We start from the raw sequence: 14,285 nt of genomic DNA on the forward strand, positions 1-14,285 counted from the left end.
CAATTTGTGCTCAAGTGGTGTTTCTTTAAGTACCCAGGGTGGCATCTGGGCCTCAAGGTTGGGGTCAGGAGGGGGCTGTAGGGACTCTGTCTGGCCTGGGTGTGCATGTACTCACTTTCAGAGCATTTGCCCTATTTGTGGTTCTCTTCCCTGGTGGGGGTGCAGACCACCTTAGGAAGCAGCTGCTGCCCGAGCAGGATTGGTTTCCCACTGCTGCTTGAGGTAAACTTGATGGCCTAAAACTTGGTGCCCATGTGGGACTCATTCCAGGACCACCTTCCCTCCATAAGAAAATGCTGAGACCCTAACATAAAATGGCATGATACTTACATATAATCTCTGTATGTCTTCCTATATACATTAACTTCTGGATGACTTGTAATGCCCCACAATATGTAAATAGCTGTTATGCTGTATTAATGGCTAGTCTTTTCAGTACAGAGCAGCCATCCTGGGCTTGGTCAGTTGAATGAGAGGACTAACTGGCCTAAAAACCTAGTGTGGACAGGGGTGGTCCCTCCATTTTATGCCCCTCAGCTTCTAAAGGCTACCCACATTCCTTGGGTCATGGCCCCACCCTCCATCTTCAAAGTCAGTGGTATGCCATACTCCAACCTGTTGTGATGACACCGGGCAGTTACCCTAATCCCACACACCTGCTGTCTGCAGCAAAGACAAAGCTAAGAGAAACCAGTTTAATGACAACATGCTGTATGAGGTGGGCATACTACACACTCTAGCCAGAAAGTTACCCCCACACCCTCCAGCCAAAGCCCAGCACAGCCTCTGACCCTCACTGAGACTCAGGAATGGGAGAGCAAAGTGCATCGTGGAGAGAATAAAACAGGCCCAGTGGGCCAGGCCAGGGCCTGTAAGCCTCCTCCTGTGTATTGCTGCACAGCCATCAGTTCACAGCACCTCCTCGGCTCGGGTGAGGCTGGCCAGCCGTGCAGTGACACCTGCCAGGTCAGCAGCCTTGTCCAGCTTGACATAAGTGTCAGTACGGATGCGGTGGAGGCGGAGCCAGTCGGGCAGCAGCTCAGAGAGGAGCTGCACGTGTTTCTCCATCTCCCCTGTAGAAAGAGGGAGCCTGTGATTGGGGGGGGCCTGGCCCCCCAAACCCCTGGGCCTGTGTGCACACAGGTGCTGTCAGCCCCACCACTCCCTCCAGGGTGGACTAGTCTGTGCTCAGAAGGAAAGGAGTCAACACTGTCAGGACACAAGGATGGGCACAGTGACTACACAGCCTTCCCAAGGAGGTGGCTCTCCCGCTGAGCATGTGACAAGTCCGAGCCCCTGAAGACCCTGAAGCAGAGTCTCCTACAGCTTTGTGGAGCCTGAAGGGCAGCCAAGGGGCTACAGGGCAAAGGCCTTGCGAGGGGGAGGCGGCCTCAAGAGGCTGCAGGACTAAAGGGACCAGACAGGCGTAGGAGGGAACCTCAAAGGCACCGTGTCCACCCAACGCATGCAGATATGTGTGGAGAACGGCGCAAATTCACAGTGCCCGCCCTCACCTGGGACTCGGGGATATGGGGAGTGGCCCTGCACGCACCTGGGCTCATGGCCATGTGGTAGCTGCCCACCATCCTGGCACAGGCCACCTCCATGGTGAGTGCTGGCCTGCGCTCAGATACGAAGATGCTACGCAGCACCCGGGCCAGCTCAGGCAGCCGCTCAAGCCGCTGCAACCTCTGCTCCTGCTCTGGGAGCCGTGTCATCTGCGCCAGCTGCTTCTGCACCTCCTTGGCCCGGATCTGCATTGAGCATGGGAGGTGGTCAGTGGACAGCTGGACCCACTCCACCCTGTCCCTAGCCCCCAAACACTCACCCTCTCCAGCAGGTCCTGGGACACCCCCTTCAGGGAAGCAGATGGAGTGGCTGGGGGTGTGGCTGGCAGTGCTGGGCTGGAGGACCCGGGGCTGCTGGGCTCAGCTGTGCGCAGGGCCAAATCACTCAGGGCCTTCTCCATCTGGAACAGGTCAGAGGAGAACTCAGAAGAAGCCTCTCCTGGCCAGCCACAGGGGAGGCCTCGTATGTCCAGCCCAAGTTCACTCCAGCATATCAAAGACCTGTAATAGTCACCCCAGGGTTGAGTCTTTCAGTGGGTGGCATTCAAAACATAGGAAGGGCACACCTCACTACCACCAAGGCCCATGGCCTCATAAGGACTGCCAGGTGCCCCTGTGGGGTCAGGCTACCCCACCCAGGGAGACAGGCTAGCCTTACCCTAGGCGACATCAGGCTTCGGGCTCGGGCCAGCACCTCCTGAGCGGTGGCCAGCTTCTCCGTGGTAGGTGGCTGGGGCAGCTCGGCAGGCTCAATGTCAGGTACTTCATCCACATTGAAGCGGGGGTGCCAGCGGGTTAGCTGGTCCTCAGGCACCACCATGGGGGGGTTCAGGGAGGCCAGGAAGATCTGTCCAAGAAATGAGGGACAGCAGATGACCCTGAGCACATCTAACTGGGGTAGGGCAGGGCTGTCCAAGTTCCCATCCCAGCTGGGTACCCTCAGGCACAAGCAGAGGACCCACCAGCACCCACTGAAGTTATCACAAGCCTCCCAAAGATTAAGGTTGCACATCCCTGAGCTCTTTATTCTTGTGTTCAGGGCAGAACCCCCTTAACACAGGTCAACTGGGAGCCAGGGCCAGGGTCCCAGCTCAGACCGGAATACCCATCCAGCCCACATCCTCCATATGCGATGATGACCCAGCTTCAGTGAGTGGTTAAGAGAAGTCAAGAACACTGCCTCTGGACAGGGCCTATTTCCTGCTGGGTAAGGCTGACTAAGACAGGCTGTTACAACAGGGACAGAGCAAACACTGAAGGAGGGAACAGCACAAGGCCCAGCACAGAGGAGACACCACATTCAATAAAGACTGAGCTATCTTCGGGTTGCAAGCTCACCCTGTGGTGCTCTTGGACGCGCTCCACCAGATTCTGCCTGAAGACCTGTCGCCGCTGTAGGAGGCATGACGCTGTGAGCTGGGGGACCATGACACCAACCTCTGCAGGGAGAGTCCAAGCCTGAGCCCCTGGGCCATGCCCACCCAGTCACCAAGCCCCACAACCACGGGTCTGAGGAGGGGCCCAGTGCTCAACACCTCACACCCATGCTCAAAACTGCAGTGTCGGACCCTGGCCGGTTGGCTCAGCAGTAGAGCATCAGCCCAGCGTGTGGAAGTCCTGGGTTCGATTCCCAGTCAGGGCACACAGGAGAAGCGTCCATCTGCTTCTCCACTTTTTCCCCCCCGTCCCTCTCTGTCTTTCTCTTCCCCTCCCACAGTCAAGGCTTCATTGGAGCAAAGTTGGCCCGGGCGCTGAGGACAGCTCCATGGCCTCCGCCTCAGGCACTAGAATGGCTCTGGCCAGAGCGGAGCAACTGCCCAGATGGGCAGAGCATCTCCCCCTGATGGGCATGCTGGGTGGATCCCGGTTGGATGCATGCAGGAGTCTGACTGCCTCCCCACTTCTAACTTCAGAAAAATATAAAAACAAAACAAAAAACTGCAGTGTCATAACTCATAGATGAGTGGAGTTGGCTACAGCACACTCACCCTGGTCCAACAGCGGCTCAATGGTGAGCTGGTAATCAGACCTCTTGACATTGTCCTTGAAGGTGGGGATGTTGCGCTCTTGGCGGAAACGGTAGGAAGAAGGATACACGGTTTTGATCTGGCCCACGTTGTGCTCTTCAAAGCGCCTATAGAAGGAGATCGCCAGGGATCAGAGAGACAGTCACCTTCCACTGCAGGACTAAGACCCCACCCTCCAAGTTACCCCGCTCACCTGCGCATCATGTCTTGGACGCCCCGCTTGACCTTGGCAAAGGTAACAGTCTCAGAGCGGTTGTAGAGCATGCCCACAATAGTGTCCATGCTGCGGAACATCTCAGCCAACACCTGGTACTTGTAGGGCAGCACAAGGCCAGGAGGTCCTGGCTGGGCCAGGGCATGGAAGCGCTGATAGGCAGGTGCCTTCTCTCCACTGCCAGGAGGAGAGCTAAGCATTGAGAAAAGCATCAGACCCACATCCACTCCAGGACCCAATGACTGGCAAAGTGGCCAGGGATACCCCAGAGCTGGGGCTTGCAAAATTGCCCCCACGACACACTTCATACCAGTTTATGAATTCTTTGTATGCCCAGCTTCCCATCACAAGCACTATCAGGAATGGAGACAGAAAAGGGTAACTTCAAGTCCAGCTCTGCCATGTCCTACCCCATCACCCAGGGAGGTCCCTGGCCACCCCCAGCCCTGGTTTCCTTATCTCTAAGAGCCATGATGACCCCAGGACCGGGGAAGACAAACACAAGGATAGGAGGAAGCAAATACACAATAACCGTTGGCTGCTGATATCACTTGAAAGTCACAAGGGCCCACTGAGGCAGGAATCAGCGGCCTCTTACAGATGAAGGAGGATAAAGAGCTAGTGACTGGCAGTGCTTGGATATGCGTGCCCTACTGGCTGTGCTGGTTCCCTGAAGGAGCAACCCCAGCCCTCTGCCCAGCCCTGCCCCACCCTTACCAGGCCTCCCACCAGCCTACCCTTTGCTGGGGTGCCTGACCACCCACCCAAAACTCACCATGGCCCTGCTGGGTTCCCCTCGGTCTCCAGTGCGCTGGGTTCCCCAGCGTCATTCCTCTGGGCACTTGCCCTCAGCTTCTGGACCTGTGCCCCCAGCTCCCGAGCCCGATGTAGGCATGACTTGAGTTCAGAGGAAGTGACTTTTGAGGAGACCTGTAGACATAGGGTGCCGTCAGCCAGCCAGTGACCCCATACTCCCTTCCCCAGTCTTGGTCCAGCCTCCTCACTTTGTCCTTCTGGGGTGCCAGCCTGGCCAGCTGATGTACTGAAAGGGTGGCCTTCTTTGTCTTCTTGCCGGGAGAGGAGTGTTGCTGGGAGCCATGAGTGGCTGGGGAGCCAGGGTCAGGGACCTGGGGGAAAGGACCCCAAAGATGAGCAAATGACAAGACCCTGTGGTGTACTGGCTCTACAGAAAGAGGGTTTTCTGCTGATCTCAGTCCAACCTGTTTGAAGCACATCTGTTAAGTGAGGGCCTGGCCCACCTACCTATTTGTTCTTTTCACGACAGTTACCGAGGCTCGAACCCCTAATCCAGCCTTTAAACAGGCTGGCATTTGCCAGCCCACCCAGCTCTGGCTCTTCCCCAGTATCGGTCAGATCCATCGGATCCCCTGCTCAAAGCTTCTCCCTCACTCAAGCTCTCTCCAAGCCGAATACTTACAGTGGCCACGGGAAAAGGGCCTGGCAGCTCAGACTTAGCTCCTGCAATGACTCCCAGCCTGTTCTCTCCGTCCAGGCCACGACCCAGTCTTCCCAGTTGGGGCCTCGGTGTACCCTCTGCATCCAGCCCCCTGGTCTGGGAACTCTCCTGGGCGGTCTCTGCTAAAGCCCTCCCAGCCTGCCCCGTCCAGCCTCAGTTTCTCCCCTTCCCGCACGGCCACCACCAGCCAGCGCCCTCACCACATCGGCGCACAGCCTTAGCCTCCTGCGCGCGGGCGGAGTGGGCTCGTCTTGCGTGGACTCATCGCACGAGGGCTCCACACGCGGGCGGGGGCGCTTGCGGCTGCCACACGGAGCGGGAGCCGGGGCGCGGGACGCGAGTTTGGCGGGGCTCGGGGTGCGCCAGGTCGGCTTGACCCGCGACAACATGGTGCAGGGTACCGGGCGACGGCGCGCGTAGAAGTCGGTGAGGCGGCGCTGGGCCATGGCAAGGCTGGAACTGGGAGCGGGAGCCCAGCCGCAGACAGAAATGGCGCGGTGCTACGCACGATTTTCGCGCCATGCACGGCCCCGCCTCCTTTGAGGGCGGAACCACCAGCGTCGGGGGCGGGAGGTGGGAAATGGACGTGCCCGGGCCCAAGAGTGCTGGCGTTCTCGGGCTGCTCCGGCCGCGCGCACGCGTCGCAGCGCGGCGCTCCTGGTCGGGTTTGAAGTCTTTCGCGGTGTGTGTCGAGTCTCAGGTCTCTTCGTGGTGGTCACCAAGTCAGTGCGGTACGGAGAAAGGATACAGTGTGTTTAACAGGAAAATGCTACGCTATTTACAGCTTAAGTTTACTGTACAAAAAACACTGCGCTACGCAGGTGCGCTGGGCTGGGTGGCAGGGCTGCGCCTGTCACCCGGCTGTACAGGTGACCTAGCTGCTCATAGGATGAGGCGAGGCGCTATGCCCGGGATTCAACGCACTTGTGGACAACCAGGGGTGAGAGCACCTTGTACTACAGACAAGGAAACAGGCCCAGGTCATGGGTGACTCGTCCAAGGTCTCCCAGCTGGAAAGTGAATTAGGGGGACGTGGGAGGATACACCTCAGAAAGAAAACTGTTCTGTAATTAAAGAACTATCCAGGAACTACGCTGCTCACAAAAATTAGGGAATCAAGGAACTGCAGATACCAGTACTTTCAGCCTTTTGTATAGTGTATTTTCACCAATGAAATGAAAGTTGGTTTTGCATCTCATTTGCATAATCAACAACTTTCTTTGACTTGTTTGCTTTTCTGATGTTCTTGTTTAATAAAAAAAATCAAATGCTTCTTTTTTTTTATTGCTTCATATTCATTTTGAAATGTCCCTTAATTTTTGTGAGCAGTATATTTAATTATATACCCTTTTATTTTTTCAAGAGTGGCTTCAGAATGCTTGAATTTATTTATTTTTAATGTTTATTTAATTGATTTTAGAGCAAGAGGAAGGGAAAGAGAGAAAGAGACAGGAACATCTATCTGTTCCCGTATGTTCCCTGACTGGAGATGGAACCTGCAACCTCTGCACATCAGGTCATTGCTCTAACCAACCGAGCTATCTGGCCAGGGTTTAACTATACACTCTTTTATTCTTTCTTTCTTTTTTTTTTTTTCATTTCAGAGAGGGGGGAGAGAGAGAGAGAAAGAGAGAGAGAGAGAAGGGGGAGGAGCAGGAAGCATCAACTCCCATATGTGCCTTGACCAGGCAAGCCAGGGTTTTGAACCGGCAACCTCAGTGTTTCCAGGTTGACGCTTTATCCACTGCGCCACCACAGGTCAGGCCTATACACTCTTTTAAAGGGTGAATTTTGCGGTAGAGCGTCGGCCTAGCGTGCGGAGGACCCGGGTTCGATTCCCGGCCAGGGCACACAGGAGAAGCGCCCATTTGCTTCTCCACCCCTCCGCCGTGCTTTCCTCTCTGCTTCTCTCTTCCCCTCCCGCAGCCAAGGCTCCATTGGAGCAAAGATGGCCCGGGCGCTGGGGATGGCTCTGTGGCCTCTGCCTCAGGCGCTAGAGTGGCTCTGGTCGCAACATGACGACGCCCAGGATGGGCAGAGCATCGCCCCTGGTGGGCGTGCCGGGTGGATCCCGGTCGGGCGCATGCGGGAGTCTGTCTGACTGTCTCTCCCCGTTTCCAGCTTCAGAAAAATGCAAAAAATAATAATAATAAATAAAAATAAATAAAGGGTGAATTTTATAATGGGAATTGTATCTCAAGCTATTTAGAAAAAAAAAGGTTGCTTTCAAAATAGCCTGAGTTGAAAGAAGTGTTAGTTCTTAAAACCAAAAAAGCTTAGGTTATCAGGAATACTTGAGAGCCTGATGCCAGATAAGAAAGGCTCAATGTCGTGTGATTCCCATTAGAAAAATGCTGTTCCTCCAGTGCTACAGATCTGCGAGAGAAAGAAGTCACAAAGGTTGTCTTTGGGAGCAGGTGAGGGCTGAGAGGGGCTTTACGTTTGCAAGTTTTCTATAAAGAGCATGAAACTGCTTATATGTTTTTTTAAAAAGTTAAATGTCAGCTAGGTGATGCCGTTGGCGCTTGCAAAATGACAGAATTGAGAAGGTTGGGGGTTGATACAACAGGTAAGTGAAGCATTGAGTTTTACATACGCATAAAGGGAGCCAGCAACTAGACCCTTATTTTGTAAACAACCAATAGCAAATTATTAGCACTACAAGAGTGATTGTGGAATGTTGCAGAGCATTTTTAACAGCTATGTTTTTGTTAGTTTTGTTTTGGTATGTGTGCTGTGGGCCACCACTTAAAATGTATTTCTTAAAACAGCGGTTGGGGGTTGGAGGCAGGAATTGACCTGAGTCAAAGTGGAACATTCCAAATTTAAGCCTGCTATGTAGTCAAGAGGGAAAGCTTGCAGGATTCCAGAACTGTAATAGGAGAATAATCTTTTGGCTCACAGCTGCTCATTGGGAGAAAGGGAGTTCTCTTCTCTCCCAGCAACCTGGTGGTTCCCCAGTCTCTGTTTCAAATTTAGAAAATAAAGAACCACCTGGTCTCTGGAAAGGTGGAGGCAACTGGATCTAACCACAAGTGGCTTGTCAATATCGGGTTGCTCTCAGGAGGTAAGTTGATGGTCAGGATGCAGCCAGTAGGCTTCCCCAGGGCCTCCAAAACGCTGAGCAGCCTCCACCAACATTTCATTTGTCTTGCCACCTGCTACCCATAGAGTAGTGGAACCACAGAGTGCTGACCTGGGCTCATGCCTTCCCAGTGCTGTGTGAAGGGTCTGGAGGCAGGTCCCAGGGATGTGAGAAATCCAGGAGACCACCTCGAGAGGTGAACTCTCTTCCCACCTGGCAACCATGCGTGGTGTGATTTAGGCATGCACTGCCAGGCACGTCCACCTTAAGGGGGCTCCTGGGAAGGAAAGAGTCTTGCACATCATTGCTGTCATTTTGGCCAGCCCCAGGGCACAAGCCTGGAGGTAGAAGTGGGCCCTAGCAGCCCCAGTGGCTCTGGGAGTGAGCTGAATCCTGGAAGGACCATCCAGAGGGGTCTTATAGAGTTCAGAACATGAATGCAAAATGACTCTGTCCCATGTGGGATGAGGAGAAAGAAACTGGTACTCTGGGGACTTAGCAGTGTGGTCACCATTGACCCCTCACAACCAACCAGCAGGAAGGGGGCATACTGTACAGCAGGGTCCGGGTCCTGGGGCCCCTATCCAATGCTATGGCCAGTACCCATACTTTGGCACAGGATCTGGCTGGAGACACTGTTACATATTCTTTTTTTTTTTTTTTTTTTTTTTTTTAAGTGAGAGGAGGGAAGATAGGAAACAGAATCCCACATGTGCCCTGACTGGAATCTACCTGGCAACTGCTGTCTGGGGCTGATGCCCAAATCAACCGAGCTATAAATATTTTTTAGCACTTGAGGCTGATACTCAGACCAACAGAGCTATTCTCAGCACCCAGGGCGATGCTCGAACCAATCGAGCCACTGGCTGTGGGAGAAGAAGAGAGAGAGAAGGAGGAGAAAAAGGAGGAGAGAAACAAATGGTCACTTCTCCTGTGTGCCCTGATTGGGGATTGAACCTGGTATGTCATACGCCATGCTGATGCTCTATCCACTGTACCGCAGGTTAGGGCCATGCATTTTAAAAAAAATTTTTAATTTATTGATTTTTAGAGAGGGAGAGAGAGATGGACTTGTTTCCACCCATGCCATCATTGGTGAGTCTTGTCTGTGCCCTGACCAGGGATCGAATCTGCAACCCTGGCATGTCAGGATGCTGCTCTAACCAACTGAGCCACCTGGCCAGACCTGTTACACATTTCTAATGTTACCCCTAGGAAGGGAGTAGGCCTTTTGGGAACAGGCACCTTTTCAGAAAATTGCCTGCCCACCAAAGATGGAGTTCAAACTATGTGTGACGCCCCCTCATGGTCACAGCTGACTGGACGAGAGGTGTGCAGCCAGCCAATCAGATCCTCTCCTGGCTCCGGAGGGTCTGGAGCTGGAATCACCCCTCAGTTTTCTCCGATTTCAAGAAGTGATGTGGAATAGAGTGCCAGCTTCCACCATGTGTGTCTCCAGACACAAAGAGGAATATGGTTTTACTCCACAGTGCCAACATGTAGTAGAAAATATTAAACCAGTGAATGAATATCAGGGTTATGCCTTGATTTAACTTATATCTGGCACAGAGCAGGTATCCAAATATTTGCTGAATATGTGGCCCCAGAGAACATGCACTGGTTCTCTACCACTGCATAACAAATCACCCCAATTTGGCAGCTTAAAATAATTACATGTTATCTCTCATGGTACCTGTGGGTCAGAAATTACCTGCTTTACCTGCTCTCTAGGTAAAGCAATTGAGAGCGCACACTGGCTATACCCCCCCCCCCCTTTTAAAGCTAGTCAAATTTAGCATTGGCTGATTTTATACCAACTTTAGTAACACTAACAATAGATTCTGAAAAGCCATTACCATCAGATCAGTCAGGCTGTGTCCCCTTTTAAAACTGAGCCCTGTAAGACCTGCAGTGCCACTTCTGCCCCTCTGTGGGTTGAAGGGGTTGCAAAGGTCCACCCAGGTTCCAGGGAAGGGAACATAGGCCTCACCTTTTGATGGAGCAAGATCCTGGTCACATTGCAGGAGGAGCTGTCCGGAGATGAGGTAGTGCTCTGGCAATGAAGTTTCTCCAGGAGGAGGGATTCGAGCACTGAATGTTAACTGCCAAAACATGAATGCTTCCTGTGTGCCGGTGTAGTCCTGAGAACTTTACACATATTATCATGTCTGATTTTCAAAAGCCATGTAGGATGTAGATGCTACAAATATTCCCATTTCACGAATGAGGAAATTGAGGCCAGAGTGGTTGAGCCACTTGTTCCAGGCCACACAGCCTGCAAGTAATGGAGCTGAAATTCAAACCCTGGCCTCAGCTGGCTGGGCCACCCCTCTGGGCTGAGCCAGAGCCCATTTGCCTACCCAGGTGGTCCCCATCCTAGACTGCAGCAGCCTGGGACTTTCCCCACCAGCTCCCAGCAAGGCCCATCAGCTTCATCTCTTTGCCAACAAAGCCTGTTCTGAGTCTGGCATGTAGTTGGCACTCAGTAGTTGTAGGATGACTGAAACTATTGAGTCACAGTTTGGCCTAGAGAACTGTCAGTGTGTCTACTTTGCTTTTCCTGCAGAGTTCCTCAGCCCCATATTCAGTCTTACATCAGTTAGCAGCTGCACCTTAAAGACCTAGGGAACCTGGTCTTTCTCACTCACTCTGTTGCTACGCCTGGGTCCCAGCCAGCGTTCTCTCCTGGATATCTGCAGTTGCTCCTTACTGTGTCCCTGTGGCCATCTCACTGTCCTCAGCCCTTAATTAGAGAGTCTCTAGTTTTAGAGACCTTTTACTGAGGCTTCATTATTGTGATATATAATAAACACACAGGACTAATTCACAGTCTTTATTTGCATGCCCCCAGAAGCAGATCCAGACTCAAGGATTTGGGGGCAAATTAGTTATTTGGCAGATGGTCCCAGAAAGTAGAGACTAGAGAAGTGAGTCAGGGAAGGAGCCGGTATGCGGTGTGTTCCTGAGTAGGGAATCACTGATGGTGACTGCTAAGGACAGCTGGGACTCCATTTCTTCGGGATCTCTGGAAGATGCTGTAGAACACGGGGTCATCCCACCTGGGACCAGGGAATGTCGGTGTTCATACACAGACTCTGTCCTCACTGGGTGAGGGCTGCTGCCAGGGGCCTTAGCCAGCCTTTCACACCCACTATGCACATCTGGGCTGCTCTACCTGTAAACAGGAAGCTATTTGCCTGGAGGGAAACTGCCTACAAGTAACCCTCAGGTTACTTACTGAGGGAATTGGAATGAGCTACCATGAGTGTCTGCTACACTCACAGATTATGTGTGTAATTGCAGAAGTGCGTTTATACAGTTGAGCAGTTCTCAAAGTGGGTCCATGAGGTCAAAACTGTTTTTGTAAACTTTTTTAAATATCACTTTTTCTTTTAAGATTTTATTTTTATTGATTTATTATTATTATTATTATTTTGTATTTTTCTGAAGCTGGAAACGGGGAGAGACAGTCAGACAGACTCCCTCATGCACCTGACCGGGATCCACCCGGCACGCCCACCAGGGGGCAACGCTCTGCCCACCAGGGGGCGATGCTCTGCCCCTCCGGGGCGTCGCTCTGCCGTGACCAGAGCCACTCTAGCACCTGGGGCAGAGGCCAAGGAGCCATCCCCAGCGCCCGGGCCATCTTTGCTCCAATGGAGCCCTGGCTGCAGGAGAGGAAGAGAGAGACAGAGAGGAAGGGGGGAGTGGAGAAGCAAATGGGCACCTCTCCTATGTGCCCTGGCCGGGAATCGAACCCGGGTCCCCCACACGCCAGGCCGAAGCTCTACCGCTGAGCCAACCGGCCAGGGCCTATTTTTATTGATTTTTAGAGAGAGGAGAGAGAGAGAGAGAGAAAGGGGGGCGGGGAGGAGCCAGAAGCATCAACTAGTAGAAGTTGCTTCTCATGTGTGTCTTGACCTGGCAAGCCTGGGAATTTGAACCAGCGATCTCAGCAATCCAGGCCAGTGCTTTATCCACTGTGCCACCAAAGGGCAGGCTGTTTTCACAAACTTATCAAAGAAGAATGTCCTAATTATCTGGAGAGGCTATTAAAATACTTCTCCCCTTTCCAGCTACGTTCCTATGTGAGGCCAGATTTTCTTCATATGCTTTGACCAGAACAGCTCATCATAGTCATGAGCTGTGATGTGGAGCAGCTGTGAGAATCTAGCTATTTCCTTTGAGACCATGAGATTGGTGAAAAATTGAAGAATGCCATTCTTTTTACTAAAATATTTGTCTGAGAAAATACAATTTGTTTTCATCAAAAAATATGAGTTGCCCCTGGCCAATTAGCTCAGTTGGTTAAGAGTGTCATCCTGAAAGGACAAGATTGCGGGTTGGATCCCTGGTCAGGGCACATACAGGAAGTAACCAATGACTACATGGCTGAGTGGAACAACAAATGAATGCTTCCCTTCCCTCTCCCTTCTCCCTCCCTTCCTTTTTCTGTCTCTCTCTAAAAATATATAAATAAATAAATAATAAAATTAAGCCCTGGCCAGATAGCTCAGTTGGTTAGAGCAGTGGTCCCCAACCCCTGGGCCGTGGACTGTTACCGGTCCGCAGAGAAAGAATAAATAACTTATGGGCCCTGGCCGGTTGGCTCAGTGGTAGAGTGTCGGCCTGGCGTACAGGAGTCCCGGGTTCGATTCCCAGCCAGGGCACACAGGAGAAGTGCCCATCTGCTTCTCCACCCCTCCCCCTCTCCTTCCTCTCTGTCTCTCTCTTCCCCTCCCACAGCCAAGGCTCCATTGGAGCAAAGATAGCCCAGGCGCTGAGGATGGCTCTGTGGCCTCTGCCTCAGGCACTAGAATGGCTCTGGTTGCAACAGAGCAACGCCCCAGATGGGCAGAGCATCGCCCCCTGGTGGGCATGCCGGGTGGATCATGGTCAGGCGCATGCGGGAGTCTGTCTGACTGCCTTCTAGTTTCCAACTTCAGAAAAATACAAAAAAAAAAAAGAATAAATAACTTACATTATTTCCATTTTATTTATATTTAAGTCTGAATGATGTTTTATTTTTTTTTAATGACCAGATTCCCTCGGTTACATCCAAGACTCACTCTTGACGCTTGTCTCAGTCATGTGATACATTTATCCATCCCACCCTAAAGGCCGGTCTATGAAAATATTTTCTGACATTAAGCCGGTCCATGGCCCAAAAATGGTTGGGGACCACTGGGTTAGAGCATTGACCAGAAGTGCAGAGGTTTCAGTTTCCATCCCCAGTCAGGGCACATACAGTAACAGCTCAATGTTCCTGTCTCTTTCTCTCTGCTTCTCTCAAATAAATAAATAAATAAAATTAAAATATGGGTTTATTGTTATTTTTAATGATTTAATACCTAGATTTTTTAAGCCTTATTTTTCATTCTAATATGATAAAGATTGATAAACATAACCCATGTCAACAAAAGCCCTGAGGGGTCCTTAGTAACCTTAGGAGTGTCTGACCCATGGAGCAGAGCTAGGGTTTGTACCTCTGACTTGGAATGAGGAAAGGAAGTGGAATCTGACTATGTGACGACACGGGTGTTTGCACCTCTCTGAGCCTCAGTCTTCTGATCTATAACAAAGAGTGATAATAATAATACTTGGCTCATAAGGAGCTTATGAGGATTAAATGTGGGTAAAGTGCTTAGCCCAATGCTGGGGCCACAGCCACCAGCACCAGCATCATCACCATCATTATCACTGTCACCATCATCATTACCACCGTTGTCATCCCTATCGCCATTATCACCATCACCACCAGCATTGCTTTAACCACACTCCAAAAAGTGATTAGCGGTTGCAGTAGATTGAGTTTGTACCACAGCCGTGTCTGACCTTCTAGCTTCCCTGGAACTCATTCCACCCCCTGGGTCCTGCTCCTGCCAGTCTGCCACCTCAATACACACATGGCATG

At 51.9% G+C, this 14,285-nt stretch overlaps 1 protein-coding gene across 1 annotated transcript; it reads right to left on the reverse strand.

The window, feature by feature from the left end:
• Positions 1 to 508: 508 nt before the first annotated feature.
• On the reverse strand, positions 509 to 6,257 carry CDT1 (chromatin licensing and DNA replication factor 1). Its single transcript, XM_066348865.1, has 10 exons — positions 5,487 to 6,257; positions 4,814 to 4,936; positions 4,585 to 4,739; positions 3,789 to 4,001; positions 3,557 to 3,702; positions 2,907 to 3,007; positions 2,227 to 2,415; positions 1,829 to 1,969; positions 1,553 to 1,754; positions 509 to 1,073 (listed from the first exon to the last, which is right to left on the reverse strand). The coding sequence occupies exons 1-10, from the start codon at positions 5,730 to 5,732 to the stop codon at positions 910 to 912; spliced, it is 1,680 nt and encodes a 559-aa protein (XP_066204962.1). The 5' UTR covers positions 5,733 to 6,257; the 3' UTR covers positions 509 to 909.
• Positions 6,258 to 14,285: the final 8,028 nt, after the last annotated feature.

This window comes from Saccopteryx leptura, chromosome 9, assembly GCF_036850995.1.
Source record: "Saccopteryx leptura isolate mSacLep1 chromosome 9, mSacLep1_pri_phased_curated, whole genome shotgun sequence".
In the NCBI taxonomy this organism is placed as follows: domain Eukaryota; kingdom Metazoa; phylum Chordata; class Mammalia; order Chiroptera; family Emballonuridae; genus Saccopteryx; species Saccopteryx leptura.

Excerpts from the sequence above, each read along its gene's own strand:
- CDT1 (XM_066348865.1), bottom strand. The coding sequence starts at position 5,732 with ATGGCCCAGCGCCGCCTCACCGACTTCTACGCGCGCCGTCGCCCGGTA. Across the intron at positions 3,008-3,556 it reads TGAGCCGCTGTTGGACCAGG|AGGTTGGTGTCATGGTCCCC; the intron begins GTGAGTGTGCTG and ends CTCTCCCTGCAG. Across the intron at positions 1,755-1,828 it reads CCCAGGACCTGCTGGAGAGG|ATCCGGGCCAAGGAGGTGCA; the intron begins GTGAGTGTTTGG and ends TGCTCAATGCAG.